The 27,588-nt window shown below is 42.5% G+C and overlaps 1 protein-coding gene across 6 annotated transcripts in view; it reads right to left on the bottom strand.

Moving 5' to 3' along the window:
* PPP2R2C (protein phosphatase 2 regulatory subunit Bgamma) overlaps positions 1–27,588 on the bottom strand; it is a 623,817-nt gene that overhangs the window by 367,804 nt on the left and 228,425 nt on the right. For 2 of the 6 annotated variants that reach the window (XM_029591463.1, XM_029591491.1), the window contains exon 1: positions 25,000–25,686. The exons of 2 other annotated variants lie outside the window; for them this stretch is intronic. In XM_029591463.1, coding sequence (XP_029447323.1) covers positions 25,000–25,069 — 70 coding nt within the window. In that variant the 5' untranslated portion in view covers positions 25,070–25,686. Of the gene's footprint in view, positions 1–24,999; positions 25,687–27,588 lie in introns of those variants that run through there. 2 more of the 6 variants (XM_029591482.1, XM_029591499.1) reach the window with 1 other exon arrangement.

Here is a 27,588-nt window from a genome sequence, read left to right on the forward strand (position 1 = left end):
CTAAGGACTGGGTTGAGAACTACTGGAGTTGTGTGTTATTCATCAGAGCAAATACAACACATTTAAATCCCACAGATTTTCAAACATATGATGAAAATTCACCAATAAAAATATATGATAGATATTGTATGTCTTTCTTATCTTACCGGTAACCCAGTCACTAGAGTTTACTCATCCCAGACAGCTTCAACAAGAGAAAAACAAACAATCATATGATAACATCACCCTATAAGCAATCCATTATTTATATGAGCCATATTCTGGCATATAAACATCACACTTTAACAAGCCCATGTATTACTTTCACATAGCCAAAAAACATGAAGCTGTGTAGGAAAGTCAGGCCACCAACAGTCATCCTTGGCACATTAAATATTTAAAAATGACATATTAGCAAAACAGAGCAAACTAAGTTGTAGCACAGCTTACATAAATCACCATGATTTATGCATTATTCATTCAATGAATGTAATGAATCCAATATGTAGATTAGATATACACAAATCAATCTTCAAAACAAAAACCACATGTGTGTTCTATCTTTTAAAAGACCAACATCCATAGTTCATTTCCTCAGATAAACAATTGAGCTCCTATCCAGCAGTGTACCAATGGAAAAAATTATGTAATATATAATCAACTTATCAAAAAGAAATATATGAATCAATCATATTCATCCAATTCATTCTGGCTTTAGGGTTCAATTTTTTTATTCATCGTCAACATAATTCTTTATTCAAATAGTATGCAGCAAGTTTTACACATTGGGCCAATGAGTTATTCCCTATTTATCCTCATAAACATTTAATATCAAAATCCCCAGCCTACGGAGTTGACAAGTGACATCATCAAATATATTTTAACATTGCTCTGGTGTCAACAGCTGGTCATTAGTTTCTGGTATTCAACTGGTAAAGCTGCTACAAATGGCATCCAAACCTGATAAAAGGCTGCACATGCTTTGGATGACTTTATTACACCCATACAATAATCCATGCATATAAAATCAACCATCAAACTTCCCCAAGCCATAAGATCAGGGGGCAGGGTTCTGTCAGCCAAATAAGTAGAATACATCTTTTTGCAATTAAGAAAGCTTTGGCAACAGCAATTTATGAGGCTTACCAACCAACACATATTCCATCTAAACAATACAACAAGCAAAATCCTGTTGAAAGCTGTATTTTCTTTCTAATTATTATTCCTAGTTCATAGGCTACACTTTACCCCAAAAGACTGAATTGTCGAATAGTCCCATAAACAGTATTTTAAAATACCGCCAGCATTAAATTTCAAATATTTATCAGAGTTTTCAATTCATGCTTTACATGCCCTCAGGGCGACAAAATATAGTGCTGTGAACAATACAAAGTTGCAATTTTCTAAGCTCAAAATTCATGGTAATCTTGTATATGAAGGTGCTACAATTAAAAAGGGAATTTTTTTTTAACGCAATATTGCCACACAGCTCTGAAAACTACAAAAACTCCTTGTGGTTTCAGTTTATGAAGGAATTTATACAGACTTGGAACAGATAAAGTAGCAAGCTCAAAGAGTTATTCTACAAAATATCTTGAGTAAGCTCAGTGGTTCTGTAGAATCAAATTTGTGGATAAACAAGAATCCTGTGGGGGTTTTTTTTGTTTTTTTTATCCTAGCACCTTCATACAAAAATCTACACAGGGACGGTAACTTTAAAAGCAGCACACAGATACACATGCGCATGCACGTGTCGGCCAGTGCCTAGTGACTTGACTATTTTATAACCTGCGCATTTATATAAGCACATGTTATAAAATACCCTGGCCACGGGCACATGTGCACCAAATTTTAAGTGGGTGCACACACGGGCTGACACCATTCTCAATTTTACCAGTTTGTCCCCAGTTCGCCCAGTTAAGAAATGGGTCCTCTAACACACACCCCCTCCCCCCACACGGTTTGATAGCCTTCACACACCCCAGTTAGCCCCAACCCTTAAAAAACCCATAGATCTGCCTAGTTTTCTTTACATTTGAACTTAACGGCATCCATAGAGGAAGTAGTTATGCAGCAGGAGGTCTTGGCACACGCCAGATCGCATCAGTATTTATGCGCACATCTCTGGTTCCCACCCTGAAACGCCAATGCCCTGGCCCAGATCGCGCCTATGGACAACCCGTTTCTGAAAACGTTTTACTTGTGTGCGTTGCAGAAGATACGCATGTATCTCACCGGCTTTTAAAATCCACTCGGTGCACAGAAGCCCAACTTATTCGCACATCCCCTAATTAATGCACATGCTGCTCTTTTAAAATTAATTTTAACTGTATTTATCAATAATCTTCTCTTTATTGGTGGCCCAGCCTTAGCTAACCTCTCTTACATTGGATGTATAGCCAGTTGAAATAGCAAATTCCCTGTAATTGGCAAATATAAGGAGACTTGTAATGACAAGGCCATCCGAGTCATCAAAAACTTTCATGCTTTCCTAGATGAAGCCACCAAAAGATTAGAGGCCACCTCAGGTGAGAGCTTACCCTTTTCTGTATGCAGAACATATTTAAGATTCAAAGGAGCCACCATCTGGCTTTCTAATTCTAGATCAGTAAAAGCATTTATATCCAACAACCAATCATCCAGTGATCAAAAGGTAATCACACACCTCTTCTTCCTTTCTAGATGACATCAGCCTCTACAGGATTAAACACAAATTGGGAACAGAGATTATTAAGAATTTTGATATCTTTAGCTAACAACATCAGAGGAAGCATTGGCAGCATACATAATCGCTAGGGACCTTCTTATTCGGTTTTAATTTTTCCTGGGAATTTATCAGGGTTTATTATGATGAGCAAAAACAGGAGAAAATCAGTAGAAAAATATAACTCATTTTTCTAGGTAAATATCGGAGTTTATTTTGGTGGACAGAAGCCAGGACAAAAAAAAAACAACAACACTAAGCAGATTCTCCCACTCAGCAGCATCCTTATCTCTTCTCTTATCTCTCCCCACACCCCTGAGAATTTCCCTCTTCCCCCCAGTGCAACAGCATTCATCTTTAGTAGTGGAAGCTTCTCCTCTCTCCTTCAGCAGCATGTTTACTTAGGTTCCTGCGCTCTGCAGCACCGCACTTCTGCTTTTGTGCAGGGCAAGGGAGCCTGCCAGGAAGAGCTTCTAGTGGGCATGACTCGCTTCAAATGCTGCATTGGTAGCACCAAGCAGCAGGAATCTTGGCTGCTTGGGGTAGGGGAGGGGGACTTGAAACACATATCAGTGGCACTGGTGGACGAGGGCTGTCACTAGTGTGTGTGAAAACTTGAAATGCTGCAGGTGCTTTGGCCTATAAAGGCTTCCGGCAGTTGCTGGAGGCCTTCAGACGGTTACGTGCACCACCCGCGGTAGCTCCGTGGCGCGACCCTCTCACCTCTTCAGACAGACTCCAGCTGCTGGCTCCTCTTCGCTGGCGGCAGTGAGCCGCCAGCTCCGACCACTGGTTCCCTCCGGTGCCTCCGGTCCAACCGCACTACCCGGTGTTGCCAGCCAGGATGTTCCTGTTCGTCAGGCCTCTCCGCATGGCCCGCAGAGAGACGCCGCCACCAGTGTCGCGCCCCTTCCTAGGCACGCGCGCGCATCAGTGATTCCTTTAAAGGACCCGCGGCGGGAACCTGGCCGCGGACCCAGATGCTGACATCAGACCCTTCAGCGTATAAAGGCTCAGGCCTCGCTCCATAGCATTGCCTTTGCAACAGGTCTCCTCGTACTCATTGCTATTCCTTGAAGCGTCTCATCGTGTGTTCCTGTCTGCCTGTGGTTCCCTCGGTTTTATTCATCTATGTGTTGGATTGACTCTCTGGACTTGACCTCCGCGACGCTTCTCTCCAGCCCTGGACCTCCGCTACACTTGACTACTCTTCAGCTTCTCTCCAGCCCCAGACCTGTGCTACGCTTGATGACTCTTCAGCTTCTCTCCAGCCCCTGACCACTCCTCAGCTTCTCTCCAGCCCCAGACCTACGCTACGCCTGACTACTCTTCAGCTACTCTCCAGCCCCAGACCTCCGCTACGCCTGACTACTCCTCAGCTTCTCTCCAGCCCCGGACCTCCGCTACGCCTGACTACTCTTCAGCTTCTCTCCAGCCCTGGACCTCCGCAATGCCCGACTACTCTTCAGCTTCTCTCCAGCCCTGGACCTCTGCAATGCCCAACTATTCTTCAGTCTCTCTCCAGCTCCGGACCTCTGCTACGTCTGACCATCTCTGCTTTCTCCACGCCCTGACCTCTGCCTTGCCTGACCACGCCTGCCTTCTCCATGCCCTGACCACTGCCTTGCCTGACCACTCCTGCCTTCTCTGTGCCCTGACCACTGCCTTGCCTGACCATGCCTGCCTTCTCTGCACCCAGACCCTTGCTTTGCACGACTATGCTACAGACTCTCCTTCGTCCACTGTTCTTCATTGCTTGCCACAACTTCCATTTACCTCCGGCTCAGAATCCAGCCTGTCAGTGACGCCTCTCCTTGAAAGTCCTCTCCTTGAAAGTCCATGTCCTCTGGACATGGACTTTCAAGGCTTAGGCCTTCCTTTACTCGGGTTCCTCCAGTTCCCTATTGTTCCTTTGGCATCTGAGCCCTTGTACCGAATCCATTTCAGGATAGAACTACGCCATCTACAGACTGCTGTCTCTGGGCTGTACAGCTACTCACCTCTAACTACCCACCTAAGTCCTTTCGGCCCCGGCACCCAAAGGCTCAACCTGAGGGGAATGAGGGCTGGTATAGGTGAAGCTCCAGCAGCCTCCAGCTTCAGTCCATTCCAGCTGCTGACGGTGGGGACCCATTGGTCCTCGCCTACGGGTTGCATCAACCCCACCTCAGCCCAAGGGTCCACCTCCAACACAACACAGACACTGCATCTGCAGCTTTAATCATCCTAAAATTAGGGTGAAAATCAGTTTAAATCGTTTGCCAGTTTGGGAAAAAATCTGGGAATTTATGGGCGAAAATCGGTTTAAACTAAAAACGAAGGACCCTAATAATAGCTTAAGTACAAGTCTTTTTATCAAAGATATTCTCCCCTGCATTGGAATGGAAAAGGCATCTATCAAATTGTTTTCAAATGCTCTGATAATTGGTGGATTACTCTGTTTATATAACACTGCGGAAGTTTGGTAATCCAAACTGCTAAATATTAAATTGAGTTTCCAGCCCATATTAAGGGGAAAGTTTCCCAATGATTTCTCATAACATCCAATTCCTCCTGAAACTAATATTCAAATAATCATAAAATGGATAACCTATCTGGCTAAGGTTAGCTGATTAAGTTATCTGGGATATTATTTAGTAGGATAAACATCTCATTCAATATCTCAATTAAAGTTATTTGGCTCACTTTACATCTAACTGGTGATATTTGAAAATATCCATTTAAGACTAAAGTTATCCAGGAACACAATTATATCCTAAAGAGAATTTTAAAAACAATTTTTGCAAAACCTTAGTAAAATGTATCCAATATAATCACAAATGTACCTGCTAGATCAATAACTGATTTTTTTTTAATTAAAATGATACACTTTTATAAAGCAAAATTGCTACTCTATAACTTCTAAAACTATCTGAAGCATAGAAAATTTGTGAGATCCATTTACGCTTGAACTTAATGAGTTCCAAATAAGTCTCTTGAAGAAAAGTCAATAGTTTACTCACCTTCCCCAAGGTAAACAATGCTTTTTTCTCTTTATTGGCGAATCGAGACCAACTATATTCCAAGTGGCATACTTAAGGTAGCTTGCCATCCCGAACTAACCATATGAATCATGTTAAAGACAAGAAAAATAAAAACCCTATAATCTGAAAATTGTATCACAGCCTGAGGAGCAGCAACCAAGCAGAGACAATATTGATCATCATTAATGTTTGGTGGGTTTCCCTTGTTGTCACTTTAGTCTTTCATTTACTCCCCTCAATCCCACCCTTACCCAAATTCTTCCATCCAAATACAAAAGTGAAACAAAGCAAAACCAGGAACAAACATATAATTTTCCAGTAATGTCTTTCCATAAAGTCCAAGAACTACTTCAAGAGGTAGTCAGGTGTCACCCTCCAAAAATCTCAGCAAATATGAAGTACTACTATAAGATCTATTATGGTCTTTTTTCTTTAATATAAAAATGCAAATATTTTGCCTATTGAAGCATTCTCTTATTAGGAAACTCTTTCACCAGCAAATTCTTCCTTTAACTACAGAAGCAAAGATGTCCAGCTCGTCAGTCAAAAGATGATGTTGTCAGAAAATGAGCATAAAGTAAACCCTGATGGATATTATAAATCAGTTGTATCCAACGTTCCTTACAGTTTCATAGTGATCTGTCACAGAAACTTTTCTGGATATGGCATGTTCAAAACTGAAAATTCTCTTTCCAAATTTCCGGAAAGAACTTGGAAAATTAGTTTTTAAGTCCAAGTGCTTTCTCTTTGAAATTCCTTACCTATGAGATTGTGGCTTGAGAAGGATTATCTGAAATTCAGAAAATAATTGAAGGCCTAGCTGTTTTCAAAAATTTTCTCTTAAATCTTCTGGGGCAAATTTTAAAAAAGTACACCCACGCGTACTTTTTGTTCATGCACCAGGCGCAAACAAGAGTAAGCGGGATTTTAATAGATACGTTTGTAGCTGCGCGTATCCTTTAAAATCCGGGATTGGCGTGCACAAGGTTGTGCAAAATCGGAAGCCTGTGCGCGCTGAGCCGCACAGCCTGCCTCCGTTCCCCTCCAAGGCCGCTCCGAAATCGGATCGGCCTCGGAGGGAACTTTCCTTCTACCCCCCCCCCACCGCACCTTTGCCTCTCTAACCGCCCCCCCCCCCAGCCCTATCTAACCCCCCCCCCTACCTTTATTGCAAAAGTTACGCCTGCCCGAGGCAGGCGTAACTTGCGCTCGCCGGCCAGCTGCCCGGCGCGCGATTCCCCGGCCCGGGAGCAGTTTCGGAGGCCCCGGCCACGTCCCCAAAATGCCCCCAGGCTGGAACCACGCCTGCGAACCGCCCCTGGATGACGTGCCGCCGCAACACGCCCCCAGTACGCCCCCCCTCCCCCAGGAAAGCCCCGGGATTTACGAGCGTCCCAGGGCTTGCGCGCGCCGCCAAGCCTATTCAACATAGGCTCGGCGCGCACAGGGGGATCTTGGGGCAGGTTTTTGGGGGGTACGCTCGTATCTTACGTGCATACCCGTTTGAAAATCTGCCCCTCTGTGATCTGATTTTACAACCAATGTGCGAATATCATTTGTTTTACCTAAAGGTTTTATTATCCTAAATCCATGTATATTACTTCCATTATTTGTGGCTTTCTGCTTTTGTTTTCTTTTAGATTTTATGGTTTTCAACTCATTTTACCACTTCCAGCAACGGTGGCATCAAATGAAAGAAGCTTTAGTGTCCTAAAATTAATTAAATCATATTTGCGATTGACAATGGGACAAGAACGTCTAAATGGATTGGCTATATTGAATATGAATAGTGATATAGCAAAGTTACTTGATTTTTTAATTGTAATTGAAGAATTTGCTAACAAAAAAGCTCGTAAAGCCTTCTTAAATAAATAAAAATTATTTGGGAAATTTAGAAAACGATTTCTCTTATTAAGTATCACATCAGAACCTTACATAGGGGCCTACTTTTCTTAGCTGGCACGAGCCTAATTCCTGCTCTCTCTGACCCCGAGTTCACCTCAACCATAAATGGGCAGACAGCAACGGGTGTAAACATAGGGGTCATTTACTAGGTGTTTTTCACATACACACAGAATGGGAAAAACCCTTTTGTAATTAGGCCCCATAATTTGGCATAAGATGATCACTTTGCAAAGAACCAAAGTCCACCTCTGATGCCAAAGAAATAAACCGTATTTGCTGGCATATGTACTTATGCCTTTTTTTTTAGTTCTCTGTTTTCACAGCTCTCAAGCAGGAAGCTGCCAGTCCCAGCCAAGAATGCTCAGGACCCAGCTCGGAAGCTCCAGGGACCAGCCAAAATGCTCCTGGGAGTAACCACCCAATACCAGTGCTCCAGAGACCCTTACAGATGGATGCAGAGACACAGTGGGGGGGGGGGGAGGAGCAGCAGCAGGAGACAGAGCAATCACAGGCCATGTTCTTGATGCGGCCCCTAGGCTCAAGAACCCCAATTCACGTTCACTTCGATCTGGAGACATTAATGGAGGCAGGGAACCTGGACTGGCAACCCTCAGATGAGCAGTTAGCAGGAACCAGCACCCCATGCCAATCTGCAAACTTAATATCACCAGACCACATGGTGGGCACAAGCTCACCTATGCCCAGTTTGCACTCTCAGACTCCACCTGCATCTTCAGCACTTGCACCGCCACCACCACCATTGGGGCCACCGCCAGCAACACCCACATCCCCCACCATCGGGGCCAATGCCACCATCGGGTCCACAGCCACCAGAAGGGCCACCACCAGCAGCGCCCATACCTCCACCAGGACTGGAACCAGCATTGCCACCTGCCATGTCTGCAGGTGAAGTCAGGCACTTGTGGGGAGAGATTCGGGTCCTGAGACGATTTATAGAATGCCAAAACAGGATCCTGCAGCAAACCATGGCAGCCAACACCCAAAATGCCAACACTACTGTTGCAGCTATCAGCAACCTCACCAATGTGCTGACTCAAATCCTTAAGCAAATGCCGGAGCAGCCGTCAGAGTCATCAGGTGCATCCTTTCCATCTACACCCCGCAGCAGTCCTGGAGATGGAAGACGTGGCAGTGGTAGGTCCCCTAAACATATGCCACCACCACCACCACCCCCCCCCCCCCCCGCCCCAACCAAGTGGGAAGCCACGGCATAGCAAGGGGCCATGAAATAATGAACAAAATGGCCAAGAAGAGAATTTTTGCAAGAAGACTGGGACGGGCTCCTTACAGAATTGCTATGCCATCTAGATGGAAGAAACCGGCTCAGCGTGTCCTCACTACAAAGTTGCTGTGCCGCTAGATGGAAGAAACTGACTCTGCGTGTCCTGACTACAGAGTTGCTGTGCCTCCACGCACAATGGATTGTGTTTTGTGAAGTAATTTCAAGCAGCACACTTATTAAGAAGCCATACTTAAGCCTCTGGGCCTATTACAGCATTTGTTATTGTGGGCATTATGGCATTATCATGAGCATTAGGGCCGTAAAGCCCACTATAATGCCCTAACACAGGGTCATTCATCAAATAGACAGATAAGTCTGAAAAGTACTATTTATCTGGATAATTAAGACAGATGGATAATTGACAAATAGAGCTAATTATCTGGATATGTATCACTGTTAAGACTTACCTGGCTGTCTGACTTAGTTGAATAAGTAGTGCTTTTAAGACTTATTCAGCTAAGTACATAAATGCAATGGGGCGGATTTTAAAAGGGTTATGCGCCCCGAGCCTATTTTGCATAGGCCCGGCACACATATGTCCCGGGGCTTTGTGAAAGGGGTGGGGCGGGGGTGGGACCAAGGCCTCCGGCACAGCGGCTGTGCTGGGGGATTGCGCGCCGGCACTTGGCCGGCGCACGCAACCTACGCCTGCCCAGAAGCAGGCACAACTTATGAAATAAAGGTTGGGGGGGGGGGTTTAGGTAGGGCTGGGAGGCGAGTTAGGTAGGGGAAGGGAGGGGGAAAGTGGGAGGGAGTGGAAGGAACGTTCCCTCCGAGGCCGTTCTGATTTCGGAGCGGCCTCAGAGGGCATGAGGAAAGCCATCGGGGCTCCCCTAGGGCTTGGCGCACGCAAGGTACACTAGTGTGCACCCCCTTGCGCGCGCCAACCCCGGATTTTATAACATGCGCGTGGCTGCTCACGCATGTTATAAAATCGGGCGGACATTTGTGCACGCCAGGTAGCGCACACAAATGTACCCTCCGTGTGTATGTTTAAAAATCCGGCCCAAAATGTATTTGCGTGTTTTTTTTGTTTTGTTTTTTTTTTACATGCATGTTGAAGGGTATATTTGCACATACTTTATAACATGTGTATATCATATACACACAGATTATATAATACAGAAATAGATTTTCATGCACCCATATACACAAGTATATGGGTATGCAGGCACTGTTTGAAAGTTATCCTCTTACTTTAATGCTTTGTTTGTATACTTCTATACTATTTTATATGAAACCTATGAGGTAGATGTATTAAGCCATAAGGCAAATATCGCGGATTATACAGCATGTAACGTGTTAAATGCTGTTTATCACACAATACTGTTATATCATGGCACTATGGTGAGATTGTTGAGCAATATAACACAAGATTTCCTCCCCCTATGGAAATAAGTTGCTTTGCATGTATGTGTATGCATAAAATTGCCTAATGCATGCAAAGCAGCTTATGCATAGGCAATCCTATGTTAATACACTTTTGAGGGAGCTGTAGGTATTTTCCCGAGGGAGAATCAGGATAGTAACACGGGTCCCTGATGATTCTGCAGAAAAATGTAAAGGGCCCAATACAAAAAAATACACTCCCTAAAGGCCACAAACGAGCCTAGGGACCTGCCGAGGTGGCACTGGCTCCTCAAATTAAAAAAAAATTGATGCAAACTGTGTGGCGATGGTCTGCTCTCTTCCCCAACCTCTTATCTGAATGTCAAAAAATGGCCACTTACTCATACGACCTCCCCCTTCTGCCCCATCCCTTCCCTCCCAATGCAAATAAAGTAAAATCCCTGGGGTCTAGTGGTTCCTCACCCCCAATCCAACAAAGCAGCCTTGTAGCATGGGGGAAGAGCCAGGCCCCCACCCTCCAAACCCCTCTATACCTAAAAAATAAATCATTGGGGTTCAGTATGGGCCCAGAGCCTATCATGACCTTGCTCCTATCATGTGATGGGGGAAGGTCCAGGGATTGGATCTTGGCCACATGGCAATTTTGGCCAAATTAGGCCTCAGGCCCCTTAAACAATGGCGAGGTAGGCCACCATTCCATGGGAAGGCCCCATACCACTGTGCAATTTTTTGTCATGCGTTTGTGCCACAATAAATAAATAAATCGCACCATGGTACTGCCATGCTACTTTGTCAGGGAGAAGCCAACTATCACAGAGACACCCCACCACCACCACCATGATATTTGGCCCCTCCTGCAATAAACTATCATGGCTTAGTAAATCCTCCTTACATATTTGTTATTTATTTGTAAATTGCTTTGATTGTTGTAAGATATGCAATTAAGAAAATTCAATAAACTAAACTGAAGTATTTACAATCACCAAATTTCTCCTTTTTAAACCAGGCATTCCACCTAGACCCATCTTGGATTCCACTGGCCATAACTTTTCTTTGTGATTCTTTGCAATTTTTGGGGCCATATCAGCTCTGGCCTTTCTTTTAAAATCACTGCTGTATTCGCAGTCAAAAGAGCTTCCAATCTAGCACAAAATTATAGTTATGAGCCCTATATGTTGCAGGTTTTTTGAGACTGGCATCCAGAGCTAAGCATCTACATGCCTACTGAAGTTCACTGCATCATTTGACTCCTCTTAATTCTGGTTGTATACACTACATATGTCCCACACTCATCAGTTATAAAGCTGTTATCATGTACTCATGAATTCTGTTCCACTCCATTGAAATAGTGTTTCACATCTCTTAATCCATCTTCCTTTATCCATGGCCTCCTACCAATTTGCTGTGAGTTGCTCCTCCATCTGTCAGTTGCCTTCAATACTGTATTCTTCTATCTACATATCTATATTTGCTTCTATCCTCTCCAACTCAGGTCTTATCTGGTTTTCCTCTGACTTACCCAATCACTCTATTATCCTTGTCAATAGTTCCTCTTAAGTGGGAAGGACACTAAATAAAGTCCTGCAGACTGGAGAGAGAGAAACAGCAGAGAGCCAGCCAGGAGGAGAGGACAAAAGGCAGGCTGTTTCTGCCTCAGCCAGGGCATAAGGAGGAAGGACACTAAATAAAGTCCTGCAGGCTCGAGAAAGAGAGAAACAGAAAATAAATAATATTTAAAAAATGACTACTCTTATGCTGGTTGATGTACCACAAAAATCTGTCCTTGGGCCCTTGCTCTTTTCTGTCTATACCCTCTGTCTGGGACCTCTCATTTCCTCCTTCTGCTGCTGATTTTGCTCCTATGCTGATGATACTAAAATCCTTGGCCAACACTTTTCCTGCTTTACCCAACTCTCATTCCCTTTCAGCAGTATCGACCTGGATGTGCTGTCATTAGTTGATACCTGATTTGTCCAAAACAAATCCCCTATTTATTTTATTTATTTCTAATTGCTTATGTACCACACACTTAGAAATCTGACTGGTGCGGTATACAACAGAATACAAAAACATAAAACAATAAGACAGCATAAAAAGAATACAATAAGTTAAAACCATAAAAATCATAAATAAACAATGATAATCCTTCTGTACAATGCCCGATACAACAAACTCACTTTCTTTCTCTTGGTTTTCTCTGCAATAATGTTTTTTTTAATTTAATCTTTAGTAAAGTTTGAATTTTAATAATTCTTGGGCATCACAAAACAACTGTCCCAAATGCAACAAACAGTGCAACAATTATCTCACTATTAGTCATACCTTGGTGTTATATACACATATCTATACTATAATTCAGATTATCCCCATCTCATTATATTAGTAGTCAGACAAATCTTAATTTTCCTCACAGGTTCAAATTCCTACTACTATTTGTCACACATCTTGTAACATCCAAACCCAGGGACATTCAAAAGAAAGGTGAATCAAACGGAATTTGAACATGAGAGACGGGAACAAGAGCCACATAATGTGGTAAACGTAATCCTAATAAGTGGTTTATCATAAGGGCCTAAGCAAAAATAGATCAAATCTCCTTGTTTTAATAGATTTTAATCCATAACCATACTATTTTGTACAAATTGTACAAAAGATGACCAAACAGTCTTACAGTGGTCATATCTGTTTGTAAAAGAAGCTGTTACCTTTCCAAACTAAAAATATTCCAATTTGTCAGGTTCCAATCTTGATTCATCCATTCATGGTATTTTCCACTTCTGAACAAATGATAGCCTAGCAGCCCACAGCAGATGTCAGCAAACTTTATAGATTCTCTATACATGGAGATACAGCACTGAACCTTAATAAAAAACAATTTATGTTCAGATAAGAGATTACATTTAATTATCTTTTATCCAATATTCAGTTCTCTCTCTCTCAACAGAACTGTATTTTTGGGCACTTTTAACAAATGTAGTAGGAATTTCCCCTCCTACCACAAACTCTCCCATCCACTCTCCTCTCCATTGACTCAGTCTGTCTTTCTACTTTCAACACCATGTGAAATGCCTTGGCATCATTACTGATCCATCTTTCTCCGTCAAGCTTCGAATCTTCTATCAATGCTCATAAAATTTGCTCCTTCCTAATTTTCAATACTTGCCGTCTCCTTCTTCATGCTGTGTCTTTTTCTGCCTTGGGCACTGCTATTATTACTTTATCTTCTCTGAACTCTGTCGTGTCCAGTACTTATGAAAATCCACTGCTGTCCTACTCTCTCTCTCTCTTATATCACTCTGTCACTTCTCTGATTCATATTCTTCATTGGTTTCCTGTTAGTTACAGGACTATGTTCACACTTAATTTGTACCCTATAAATGCATTCCAGGCCCTTTCCTCTTCTCCACTACCAATCTCCTCAAATTCTTTGCTCACAGTCATGTACCCTCTTCTTATTTACTGTCACAGATTTGCCTGCCCTAGTTGTGCCTGCCATGATGACTCCTTGCCTGCAGAGGCCCTCAGTGAGCCTCACCACTAGTCTTGCCAAGCTCCCCCTCACTGCTCTTGCCACGCCCAAGTCTCAGCCCTATGTAAACCTGTCTTGCCATTGTATCTTTGCTTCTCAGGGTGTTACTCTTAACTCCATGTCCTGGCCTGTTCCTTGCCTTGCTCTGTAGCCTTCAGGACACCTTGCCTTGTGGCATTTGGGCCATCTTGCTCTTTGTCTTTCCTTGTGGCCTTTGGTCCTTCCTACTCTACTTTGAGGCCTTCAGGCCTGCTCTATCTTGTATCTTGCCTTGAGGCCCTCAGGCCTGCTCTGTCTTTACCCTGCCTTGTAGCCTTTCCAGGCCTACCTATAGCCCTGTGCCTTTGGGCTTCTACATTCTCTGTTCTGTGTTACCCTTGTCTGCCTTCTCTAAGTTCTGTCCTAGTCTGCCTTGTTCAGTCCTGTCATTGTCTGGGCTTGTTGTCCTCTGCCCAGTCCAGCCCTTGTATTCTTGCCTTGCTTAGCCCTTCTCTGTAACTGAGTTCTGTCCTTGCCTTGCCTCAGTGTTTTTGTCTAGTTCCAGGTCCTGCCCAGTATCTTACCTCGCCTGCACCCCGTGTCCAAGCCTTACCAGCCAGTTCGAGTCTTGTTCTAGTCCAACCTGCCTGCTCAGCCATGCCTTCTCTAATCTGGTTCCAGCCTGTACGGATTCACTATCATGTACTGCCGCCACAAAGACCTACTGGTTCCCAAAACCCAAAGGCTCAACCTGCAGGAAAGGGGGCTGGCTAGGTGAGAAACCAGCCCTTGTCTTGTCCAGATTCCTGCCTTGCAGTCCCATGCTGCTCTCCAGGTGGGTTTCCCTGATTCCAGGAACTGATATTTATATGTTTTTTCTCTCTCTCTCTCACTTGGATCTCACTTTGTGAAATAAGCTTCCCTCCCTTTTCACCTCTCTCTGTCTTCTGATCTAAACTAAAAGCCTTTACACTTGAATTGGCCTATCCTGAAATTTAAATATTCACCTCTGTTTGTTTTACTTATCTTGTAACATTGTATCATTTTTGTGTTATGCTCTCCATAACTGAATGGGGCTTTGGCCAGGACTCCTAAAAAAAAAAATAATAATAATAATATAATAGTCTTAAACAAAGAGTAAAAAAATAAAACAAAAAACTCTTACATAATGCTGTTTGTAGTAGCATGGAGATTTAAACTGCTACCTTATTTAAAAAAAAAAAACAAAACCCAACAGCAGCAGCTTTAAATAAAGGGTTAAAAAGTTATAATAATGCTGTTGGTAATAGCAACACGATTTATAGTTGCCACCTAGTGGTTAGAGCAGCAGGCTGAGAACCAAGGAAGCCAGGTTTCAGATGCTGCTTGTGACCTTGGGCCAGTTACATCACCCTCCGTTGCCTCAGGTGCACATTAGACTGCAAGTCCTCTTGGGCACAGAAATCGTTACAGTACCTGAGCTCGGAATTGGAAAAGATGAGTAATTAGATCTTTAAAAAAAAAAAAAGAGACTGTTTTCTTGGTTAAAAATAAGAAAAAGAGCAGTCATCACCTAGATTCAGACTAGCTGGATTCAACAAACGTAACTCTTCATCAGTATGGGGCAAGCTCAGGGAATCTCTGCGGGAATGGTATGGATTAAAGAGCTGAATAATCTGTTGTGGATGGGTTAGACAAGATAGGCTGCACTGCTGTTTTTCTGCCATCACGTTTCTGTTTCAAGTAAAGGTGGCCTTTTGATACAAAGTTTGACAATGATGGAATATCGGTTTTCTCTATGCTGAGATTTTCTCTTTGCTTCACCAAAATAACTCAAATAAAAAAAAAACTGTTCCTACTGGAGTAGCAGTGAATCCTGGTCTTCAACTCTCATGTAAAAGGGTATATATTTCAATAAATAAAAAAGCAGAAACAAATTTTTCTACATTGTATAATCATACTACCATGATTGTGTGTCCAAGTGAATGCAAAGCACACAGATGTACTGTGGAATCCTTATGGATAGAAATTCCATGTGTGACGGGTAAGAATATAGCACTGGATGTATACTACTGGCCACTTGGCCAAGATGAAGAAACAGACCATGAAATTCTAGCTGACTTAAACAAGCAAATAAATCTGGAAACACAACATGTAAATTTTCAGAATGTTATGTGCATAAAAATTAGCCTATATATGTGTAAGTAGCCTCTACTCATGTACTCCGTATTTTCTAAACATTGAAAACAAGCTTGTATTTTCACTTTCACACACACATATATGCGTGTAAAAAAGAAGCAGTCTAGGAACATTCCGGAGCAGGGTAAACATTTATTTATGTAGGCTGCTATTTTAAAAGACATACGTGTGTACCTTTTCCATTATCCTCGTGTATTTATATTGAACTTTTTTATACCGACATTCATGTGGCAAGATACATATCATATCGGTTTACAGTGTAACAAAAAATTGCAACAGGCATTACATGGAACCGGGTCACATAGAACTGGGGGAAACAGAAGATACAACTGGGGAATTAGCAACTGTTAACAAGTGAGGCATTTAGAGAGTGAATAGTTGATAAGGCAGAAGACAGTAAATCTCTACCAGTGCGATTTAAAATAAAAATAAAATAAAGTAAGGTAAAATACATTAAACTAAGGTAAAAATAAATACATAAAAGTACAAACAAAATCGGTGAAGGAGGGCATGGGAGGAGGTCATTATACACCTGCTAATTATCTGGCATAATTGATATTAAATGTGTTTATTGGGTAATACTGACTGGATGGTAGGTCTGGATAGATGGGGTAGGGGGAGATTTCAGGCTGAAGAACCGGGAGGGTCTTGATGACCTGGAGAAGGACTGGATAAACTGGTGGACTACTTGGTAAGCTGGTTAATTTTCTCGACACATGCATATTTTAAAATTGGCCAACTTATGCATGTAAATTGGGACTTATTCGAGTAAGCCTAGTTTACTTTCATATGTAAAATTTATATGCATATATTTTTTAAATCTGTAGGTAAAGTACGCACATTCAATTCATTGAAATACATTGAAAAAAATACATTTTATAATGTGCGTGTTTGTGATACGTACATGTTATAAAATACCATAGTAAAACAACGCACAGTCGGAGCCAAGATGGCCGCCACGAGGTGAGAGGGTGAAGGCTGCAGCTCCCGGCGTGTCGAGGAATTTGGAGATTTTACCTTATAATTTCGATATATTACCTGAACAAATGCCTCACACGAAAAGAAAAGCTCGTGTGAAAGAATTCCCCTCGACATCGGGAATGGATCCACGACAGCCAGGGATAAAAGCCGCCTTATCCAGAATGCCGACAGTACCGCTCAGAGGAGGGGCAGCTGGGGACGGCAGGGAGCAGCTGCCGAGCCCCCTTGCCCATGAGATATCTTTGAGCCCGGACCCCCCATTGGCGGTGGAAGTATGTCGCCTTTCCTTGCGAGGGGCTGAAACGGACACCTCCATGAAGATCCCCGACTCACAGAGAGGAGCGGAGGGTTTAACCGCTACCTCGGAGAACCTGGTGGATTCAGGTTCCAGGAGCCGGGGTCAAACAGCACAACAATGCTGGGAGCATCGGGATGAAGGCCTCGACGAGGTAGGATCAGAGAATGATGATTTTCCTGTTATTTGCTCTACTCCTAATGCTACACCAACGCTTCAAGAAATAAGGAATATGTTGATTTCTATGCAATGTTCCATAAATACATTAACTAAGACTGTGCAAGAGGCTTTAGTTAAAGCAAAGAAAACGGAAGAAAATGTTGAGACTGTGGAAAAACATTTAAATACAATGGAAGAGAAGTTGAATGGTTTGGAGAAGGTTCAAATAAATCTAATAAAGTCAGAAGGAATTCATGAAAATAAGCTCGAGATAATTGAAAATCAGATGAAGAGGGCAAATCTTCGGGTACTGAATTTTCCTAAAACAAAGATGATGTCAGCAATTGACTTGTTTAAAAATTACCTCTTAAACAATTTGAAATATCCCAAAAAAGCCATCCCAGCCATCTCAAAAATTTATTATTTATCCCAACAAACTTTCTCAGAAAATAATGTCTTAGACCAAGAAGATCAAATAGACACACATTTGAACCTGACAGACTTTTTAGAGAAGTCTCAAGAAATGGATATTAGTTTAAGATCAACTTTATTTGTTCAGTTCGTATTTGTCTCAGAAAGAGATGCAGTTTTAAGATCTTACTTTAAATATCAAAAAGTCAAGTATTATGGTTTTCCAGTACAAATTTTTCCAGACATTGCTAGAATCACACAGGAAAAAAGAAAAAAATTCATAGCAATGAGGGAGGAAGTAATTACTACAGGAGCAAAATTCATATTGAGATACCCTTGTAAATGTTTACTTTTTCATAATGATGCCAGATATGTATTTGTTGCTCCCGAACAGTTACGTCAATATTTAGATACACATTCTCAGTCCTAATAATCCTAGTCAATGGCATTGGATAAGATAAGTCGGTAGACTCCCTCTTGGTTACAGATTTTGTTTAGTTTTTGTTTTTGCTTAAGACTGCTCAATATTCCATTGGCTCCATTATTACTTAAATTATATCCAATGTGGAATGAATCATTAGTTAAAACTATTTCTTTATAACTGGCAAGGTTTATATAGAATTCCATATTATATTATTGTAAAACTGATTTATCTTCCTTGTATAAACCACATTGTATGAATGTTCTTTATTTTGTTAAAAATGCAATAAAAATAAAAAAAAAAAAAAAAACAATGCACAGTCACATATATGTTGCCATTTCAGTTGTTTGAAAATTCTCCTCCCTTAATGAGAGATTTTAATTATCCCAATATTGATTGGGTCAATGTCTCACTGAGACTTGCTAGAGAAATTAAGTTTCTTGATGTCATAAGTGACTACTTCATGGAGCTGCTGGTCCTAGAACCAACAAGAGGGACAGCTACTTTAGATCTTATCCTCAGTGAATGAATGACCTTGTGCAAGGTATTACTGTGGTGGGGCCACTAAGCAATAGTGATCATAATCAAATTTGACATAATCACTGGAGGGAAGACATTAAGTGAAAGTAGTACAGTAGCACATAATTTTAAAAAGGGAGACTATCATAGTGTCAGGGAATGGTTGGCTGGGCCTGAGGATTCCCCTGCAGGAGAAGTACAGGGTTTCAGGACAGAGCAGGTCAAGGCCTTCCACCTGGCCAGCCCCTTCCCCTTGGGAGCCAGCAGGTTTTTCCAGGCATGGTACATTTCAGCGGTCGGGTAAGGCAGGAACTGGAGAGAATGCTGGAAATGAAGGCAATGCTGAAACTGGAGACAAGATCTAGAGCTGGTGACAAGCAGGAGCGAGAGGCAAGGGCTGGAACTGGCGGCAAGGCAAGAGCGGAGACAAGGGCTTGAATTGAAGGCCCACAGGGTAGGGGTCCACATGGAGGGCTAGGCAGGACAAGACTAGGACCGGATAGCAAAAGAAAGGACTAGATAAGAACATGAGAACCGGACAAGGAATATACAAATACAGGTAAACAGGAACTAATGCAAAATAAGGTACATATAAGACAACAAGGCAGCAACAGCAAGAAGGCTAAGCAGGCCACAAGGCAGGACAAGGCAAGACTAGAAGGCCTGAAGACCACAAGGCAGGACAGGAAGGCCACAGAACAGGAAAGAGGGCCAAGGAAGCCGCAGGACAAGGCAAGAGGACCAAGGAAGCCACAAGACAAGTCAGGGCAAGAAGGCACAAGAGCCACACAGAAACAAGGCAGGAGGGCCACAACAAAGAGCCAAAGAGACTCTATGATGAGGCAGCAAGTTATGGGAGAGGCAGGGCATAGAGCAGGGATTGCTTTGTCATCTCAGCATAGCCCAGTGAGGGTCCCTGTTGTTGGGCGGGGGGGGGGGGGGGAGAGAGAGGCTGCTTACTAAAAACATTTTACACAGAGAATGAGGAAATCAGTTAGAAAAAAAATAAATGCAGTGGTTGCAAAGGTTAAAAGTTTGCAGAAGGCGAGACATTGTTTAAAAATACCTTTTTGGAAACCCAGATAAAATGTATTTCATGCATTAAAAAATTTTGATGGAAGACCAAACAACTGCCAGCATGGTTTAATTGTGAGGTAAAGAAGACAGTTAAAGGTAAAAGGGTATCATTCAAAAAAATAGAAAGCAGAAGGCATCTGTCAAAGTTCCCCATGAGAGATTCCTCAGGAAACTAGAAAATCAAGAAAAAGGAGTCGGTGTCCTACGAGTGCCCTACCAGTGGATTGGTAATTGGTTAAAAGACAGGAAACAGGATAGGACTAAATGGTCAGTTTTCCAAATGGTGAATATTATTAGTGGAGTATCACAGAGATCGGAACTGGGACCTATGCTATTTAACATATTCATAAATGATCTGGAAAGGGGGCCAACAAGTGAGGTGATCAAATCTACAGCTGACACGAAATTATTCAAAGCTGTTAACATAGCAGTGGATTGTGAGGAACTACAGAAGGACCTTATAAGACTAGGAAACTGGTCAACTGAATGGCAGACGAAATATGTGGAAAAGTGCAAAATGATGCATATAGGGAAAAGTAATCCCAATTACAGGTACACAAGACTGGCCTCTGTATTGGGAGTCACCAACCAGAAAAAAACCTTGGAGTCCTTGTAGACAATACATTGAAATCCTCAGGTCAGTGTGCGGCAGTGGTCAAAAAAGCAAATAGAATGTTAAGAATGATCTGAAAAGGAATGAAAAATATAACTGTCTCTGATTCGATTCATGATGTGACCACAACTTGAGTATGATGTGCACTTTTAGTCACTTCATCTCAAAAAAGACAAAAATGGACACTTCATGAAACTAACAACCGGCAGATTCCAAACCACTTATAGAAAGTACTTTTTAATTCAGCGCACAATCAAACTATGAATCTGTTGTCAGAGGACGTGGTCAAGGCAACTAGCATAGCATGGTTTAAAAGAGGTTTGGACAAGTTCTAGAGGATAAGTCCTTAATACATTATTAGACATGTAGACTAAAGAAAGGTATTGCTATCCCAGGGAGCAAGTAATTGGAAACAGATCTGCTTCATAGGATCTGCCAGAATGCTGATCGTGATGGACCTTGGCCTGACCCAGCATGGTATTTCTTATGTTCTTAAATAAATAGTATGTTCATAAAGATTTTGGGTGAATTTTCAAAGAGTTATGCACATAAAAATGAGCATATATGCACGCAAGTAGCCTTTACTTGTGACATAATTACAAATCAATAGTACACACATACTTTTGGTTTCGCCCATGCCATATGCACAAAATAAATGGGTGGTCAAGGGTCATTCCAAGGCAAGGCCAGCAGTTACATGCTTAAGTTGCTATTTTATAAGACAACTTACTCCCATAATTTTACACCTAATTATCATGCATAATTGATATCAGACTGTTTATTGTGTAGTTTTGGCTAGGTGTGAGGTCTGGGTGAACTGGGGCGGGGGGGAGTTCAGCCTGAAGGAACAGGTGGGTCTCAATGACCTGGAGAAGGACTGGGTGAACTGGTGGAGTAATTGGGTAAACTGGTAATTTCAATTATGCACACATTTTTTAAAATATACCGACATGTGCGTAAATTGGGTTTAATGTAAATTAGGGGTGGTATCCCAAACGTTTTTGGGTGTGTTTTTGTTTTCAGATGGGGGGTGGGCCATTTCAGGTCCACCCCTGAAGTGCTGTGTTGTTTTTTTTTATGCAAAATTTTGTATAAAAAAAAACCAAACAAACCAAAAACCCATCCTAACCCTTCCCATTTATTTAAATATAAAGCTCCCAACCAGCAAAGCCCCCCGCCCACCCTCCCAGGACTCACCAAAAATCCATGTTTGTCTAGCGGGGGGCCCAGGGGCGATCTTCTACTCCCGGGTCCTGTGGCTGCCATTAGTCATAATGGCGCCGGATGCCCTATGCCCTTACCATGTGACAGGGGCTACAGGTGCCATTGGGATTTGGGTTGGGTTTTTTTTAAATGTGCTTTTTTTGCCTCCCTCGCCCCAAAAAAATAATAGGAAAAACATGAAATTTCGTGGTTTTTCCTATTGTTTTTTGCAATTCCTGAAATGTAATGAAATAGGAAATAAAGACAATATTTCCTATTTTTTTGCAAATGACTTCCCATCCCTAATGTATTACTTTACTTCTGGGCATAAAATGTGTGTATATTTTTAAAATAGGTAGGAAAAGTATGTATTTTCAATGCACAAATTTACGGAAGCGTAAGCATACATGTGTATAAGTTGCAGGGTAAGGATATGTGTCTTTCATAATATGTGCATATCTGATACATGTAGGTTGTAAAATACTATCATAAATTTGCATGCAGCCATATATGCCGCCACATGTTTGAAAGTTATTCTCTCTAGGTATTTTCACTATCAGCTATTGTCTCTATATGAAAACACCACATGTCATTGGTAGAGTCTATTTTACCATGTTTAAAGGTATTGGGCTATTTCAAAACTGACTGGCCACTATAAGTATGGGTGTTATACTATCTATGTCCAAAGTCCCATTGATTGGTTTGGTAGAAAGAGCTATACACCTGAGAATAATTTTGAGAGTCCTTGAGAAACTTGCAAGTTCATTTTCAAGGGAAAATGCCTGCAATTTTCTGTTGAAATGTGCCTGCATACACTCTGCAGGCATAGAAGTACCTGTGGATTTTGCACCTGCTTTACAATGAGTGTAAAATACATGCCAGAAGGTATGTGCAGCAACTTCAAAGCAGAATCACCATGTGTTCTTCTCCCTGGGGGTAAAAGGACGAATGCCATGAAAGAGCATCTGTACTTGTACCTTCAGTGTATGTGTGTGTGTGGGGGGGGGGGGGGGCAGGGAGCCACCAAATTATTCCCTTCTGACATTCAATCCATATCCTCTCTCTATGCCTTTAAAAAAAAAAAAAGAGCTGCTTTCTCTGATGCTTCCTTCACAGCCAGTAATCTTCCTCCTCCATTACCATGTTACTTCTCTCTCTGCTTTAATACCTGACCTGACTATGCACTGAATTAATTGTGCTCTCAGGATTGTTCAAGCACATTGTCAAGAGATCCTTCTAAATATCTGTTAAGAATAACAATAATAATGGTGATATTAGATCAGGATACAGAATGATGGATACTCTTCTAATCCTTTAATGCACTATAGGGGGTGCCAGGTTTTTATGAGGGAACACCTACAAGCAGTAACATAATGCTGCCCTGTTACTATCAATACAGGTAGCACTGCATCATCGAAAATGGGTTTAACCCCTTCACCTCCTTTTTTCTGCTGTAGGGCGAGGCTGTGTCATCACAAATCTTTTATGCATATGCCTCATCGTGCTCACTAACTCCTCCTGTCAAAAGCTGCTTCTGTGTTTCTGTTAAAATCACTGCTGATCATAAAGGATGTATTTACATATTTTTTACGTTTACCACTTAAAAATTGCATGCATGTGAAAGGTAGCAGGAAATGTAGCTGCCACAGAGGTATGTTAAGCAATTATGAAGCATCTTGATATTCAGCTTGTTTCTTTCTAATTCTTATTGTTGCATTGTAATTCAGAGTGAATGACATTATCATCATTTTAATAGTACTGAACTGTGATGTTATAAACATTGCACTATGACATCCCTACATGTATTAAACAGAATAAAGACAATTTAGAAAAGAGATTTAATATTAAATGGACTTCAAGCATCAAGATGGAGTAAAACATTTCTTTTTTAACAGTCTAATGATACATAGCCTTTTTAAAGATTACTTTCACTGGAGGCTTCTTAAGCAAGGAGGTCTTCTAACAAAATTGAGACCAGTGTTGAATTAAAGCATACCCTCAAGATATCATTGTTCGCCACATCCTCCCTTCAAGAAGTGTAGGAGGCCCCCTGAAGAACATACAGTATTTAATCTGAATAAAACTGGATTACATTTAATAATTCAGTTTTTTTTTAGTCCTATGAATAGTAAACATGCTCCCCCCATTGTTCTGATTTGCCCTCATCTTTCCTGACAAACTTTGAAAATTCAGCACTGCTTGAGACTGCCAAGAATCCTGGTCTTGTTACAATGAAATAAACTAAATGCAATGAGAGATTGTGCCTTAACAACAAACACCTGCGAACCTTGCTTCTAAAACTGGCCAAAAACAGAATGCTTTGTGGAGAAAAACCACCAGGAGGCTGTCACTTTCTCTCTCTTTAAGAAAGCCCTGCCTTGCCTTCTCTTAATGCGGCTGAGTGATCGGTGCTGTTTTCTGCACACTGCTCTGCTAAACTGCTGATCATCAGTAAAGCCAGCAGCCGAGTACCAGCTGATCAAATTTCAGGATGCGGCGTGATCCGCTGCATGACTTAACGTTCATCAAATGACGACACAATCTGGAGATTCGTTCTCGAACCGTATTGGTTCAACCCATGTTAGTCTGCTTGTATTATGCAAACCATTTTCTTCTGCACTGCAAATACACTTGCTATTTCCGCAATGTACTAGCGAGTCGGTACAGATAATAAATTCCCTGAAGTTATTAACCTAAGCACTGTCCTTAGTTTAGGAAGTCACAGACCTGCACCTTACAATAGATGTTTTGACCAACACACAGTTACTGCACATTAGTGTATTTACAAGGAGACTTACAAAGAACCATCTGTTCAAAATGTCAATCTTTTATGCTCATGAATCTGCAACAGAAGATTTGAGATATGGACACATTTTCTGTTGTTAATGAGTTGTTGATTGGTCAAGTGGTACACAAAGCTTAGAAAAACCAGAGCGTTTTAGAAACAGAATTTCTTCCAAACCATGTGAGGGCTGCAAGGTAATGACCAACCTCAGCAAATTCTCTGGAAATCTATCTTAGATGGATGCCAAAATAAAATGTAAAATCTTCCACAAGTCATTCACATCATCAGACTTAGCAACAATCTCACTTTCAGACTAGAACTGCAGAGTAGGTCAATTTTATTGGAAACTGCTGTTTACTCTTCCACCCTGCAAGACTAGAAACAGTAAGTGCTGCACAGCTCACCAGCAGAAGGTAGGCTGAAAAAAACAGCATAACAAAAAAATGCAATGCGACTGCTAGTTTATTTCATCGTAAAAAAAAAAAATCCATAATTTTTCTGTTTAACAAGATCGCACATTGTAGCATGCTTATAAGATGCTCTGAACTAAAAGTATGTTCTAAAAATTAACAATCTTTGGGTTACCTTCAGTCACATAGTTGTGGTCTCGCAGAAAGCTGTGGTTAATTTTTCGCGTGTCAATGTCCTCGCCCATTTACAGCAGGATTACTCAGCATGCCTATCCGCAGTAGACTGATAGAATCAGCAGAGGTCGTCGCAAGAGCACCATCCATGCTGCCGCTGCCTAGCAGAGGCGGAGGACACACCGAGCTACTGAGCACAGCATAATGAAACCGCCTGATGCAGCACAGACTCAACCAGAAGAAGGGGGAAACGACAACAAGAAAGAACAGCTCCAATAAATTAGCAATGCCGAAACAGCCCCACAAAAAAAGAAAAAAAAAAAAAACCAACCCAAAAAATAAAAATCAAGCAGCCCCTCCACCCAAGACCAGTTCGTGGACTGTGGTGTCTGAATATAAACACTTCTCCAGCAGTTAGGAAGACGCCAGTTCTTCAGTCAGGTAGTCCTTGAACGTGCCCCCATGCAGAGTCCCGATCCCAGTGCTCTCGTTGCTGTGGAATGTTGCTAGATGCCAGGGCAGTGCAAATTGACGTACTGCAGCAAAAGCTGCCTGAAGAGCTCTGCAATTGCTGCTACTACCACCGCCGCCGCTGCTGCTGCTCCTGCTCCTGCTGCTGTCATATGCTTCTGCTGCATCAGCGCAGGCCCCTCCCAGCCAGCCCTCACTACCGGAGCACACAAATTCCGCATGTGGTAAAGTGAAAAATGAGACTGCAGGTGCCTAACTTCAGCTCTCCGCTTTCAACGCGATGAGCGATACAAAAAGTTCAGGCTGATTAGTAAGCACACTCATTCTGTTAACATACAGGGGATATGTAACTTGATAAGCATACCATAATTATGCAGTCGGGTTATCAATAGCTACCATTTAGAAAGCAACATCTAAAGTATTACAGAGCACACACCTCTCAGCCGTTTTAGGAGTGTCACTGTTTTGCACCACATATGCAGGACTCCAAAAATATGTTCACCGGATCATAAGATGGTCAGGAGACCATCAACTTGCAGCTGGCAGCAGACCCCAGCAGAATGCAATGCCAATAGCATGCCCTGCAGATCTCTCTCTCTTTGCAGCTCCCTTCAATCACAAACTTCCTCTATATTACCCCAAGAGACCTGTACCAAATGCCATAGTTTTTGCAGTTTTCTGCAGAGAAGACCTGATATATGCTTTTCCTCCAATTGCCAAAACAATTTACAAGTTATAGAAGAGTTAAAACTTGTTAATTGTTTTGGCAATTGGAGGAAATTATTCTAATAGCTCCCTTCTGGCTATGCCAAATATGGTTCCCTTGGTTCCAAAGACTCTTAGCTGCGGCATCCATTCATGGACCTTCCCGCCTGTATCCGGGCATCGATGATCGGAGGCACCGCTGCCTTGAGCGCCAGTCCGGACGTCCAAGGTCGCGGCTTGGACGTCCGGCCGGGTGCTCAAGGCAGCGGGGTCTGTAGAAAAGAACCATCCACTTATCTGGTGGAATGAGAATTCAAATGACATTTGAAATGACAAGTACCAGCGCACCCTGGATACTGTATAGGCACTGCATACCGCGCTATACAGAAAAATGGATTGCGAATGCCTACCGCTTCATTGACGCGCTTTGGATGCTGTTTGGATTTGCATCTAATTTGAATACTGAATCGAGCGGTATGTGAACCAAAATATGCGCACGGCAAACGAGCGGGTGCCCGGCACTGCCGCACTGTTTCTTACGCGTCCTTACTGTATCGGCCCAAATGATAGGGAGGATCAACTTGGTGGGGGTGTGGTACTTTATGTCCGGGAGGGTATAGAGTCCAACAGGATAAAGATCATACAAGAGACTAAATGCTCAGTAGTAGGGATGTGAATCGTTTTAGGACGATTAAAATTATCGTCCGATAATTTTAATATCGTCTTAAACCGTTATGGAACACAATACAATAGAGATTCTAACGATTTATCGTTATAAATCGTTAGAATCGTGAGCCGGCACACTAAAACCCCCTAAAACCCACCCCCGACCCTTTAAATTAACTCCCCCACCCTCCCGAACCCCCCCCCCCAAATGAGTTAAATAACCTGCGGGTCCAGCGGCGGTCCGGAACGGCAGCGGTCCGGAATGGGCTCCTGCTCCTGAATCTTCTTGTCTTCAGCCGGCGCCATTTTCCAAAATGGCGCCGAAAAATGGCGGCGGCCAAAGACGAACACGATCGCTGAATGACCTCCTGCAGTCGATCTCCTGCCGGCGCCATTTTCCGTACGAAAACGATTCGCGGCGGGAAATCGCTCCCTGACCCCCGCTGGACCTCCAGGAACTTTTGGCCAGCTTGTGGGGGGCCTCCTGACCCCCACGAGACTTGCCAAAAGTCCAGCGGGGGTCCGGAAGGACCTCCTGCCGTCCAATCGTGTTCGTCTATGGCCGCCGCCATTTTTCGGCGCCATTTTGGAAAATGGCGCCGGCTGAAGACAACAAGATTCAGGAGCAGGAGCCCGTTCCGGACCGCTGCCGTTCCGGACCGCCGCTGGACTCGCAGGTTATTTAACTCATTTGGGGGGGGTTCGGGAGGGTGGGGGATTTAATTTAAAGGGTCGGGGGTGGGTTTTA

Source organism: Rhinatrema bivittatum, chromosome 1 (assembly GCF_901001135.1).
Source record: "Rhinatrema bivittatum chromosome 1, aRhiBiv1.1, whole genome shotgun sequence".
Lineage (NCBI taxonomy): Eukaryota > Metazoa > Chordata > Amphibia > Gymnophiona > Rhinatrematidae > Rhinatrema > Rhinatrema bivittatum.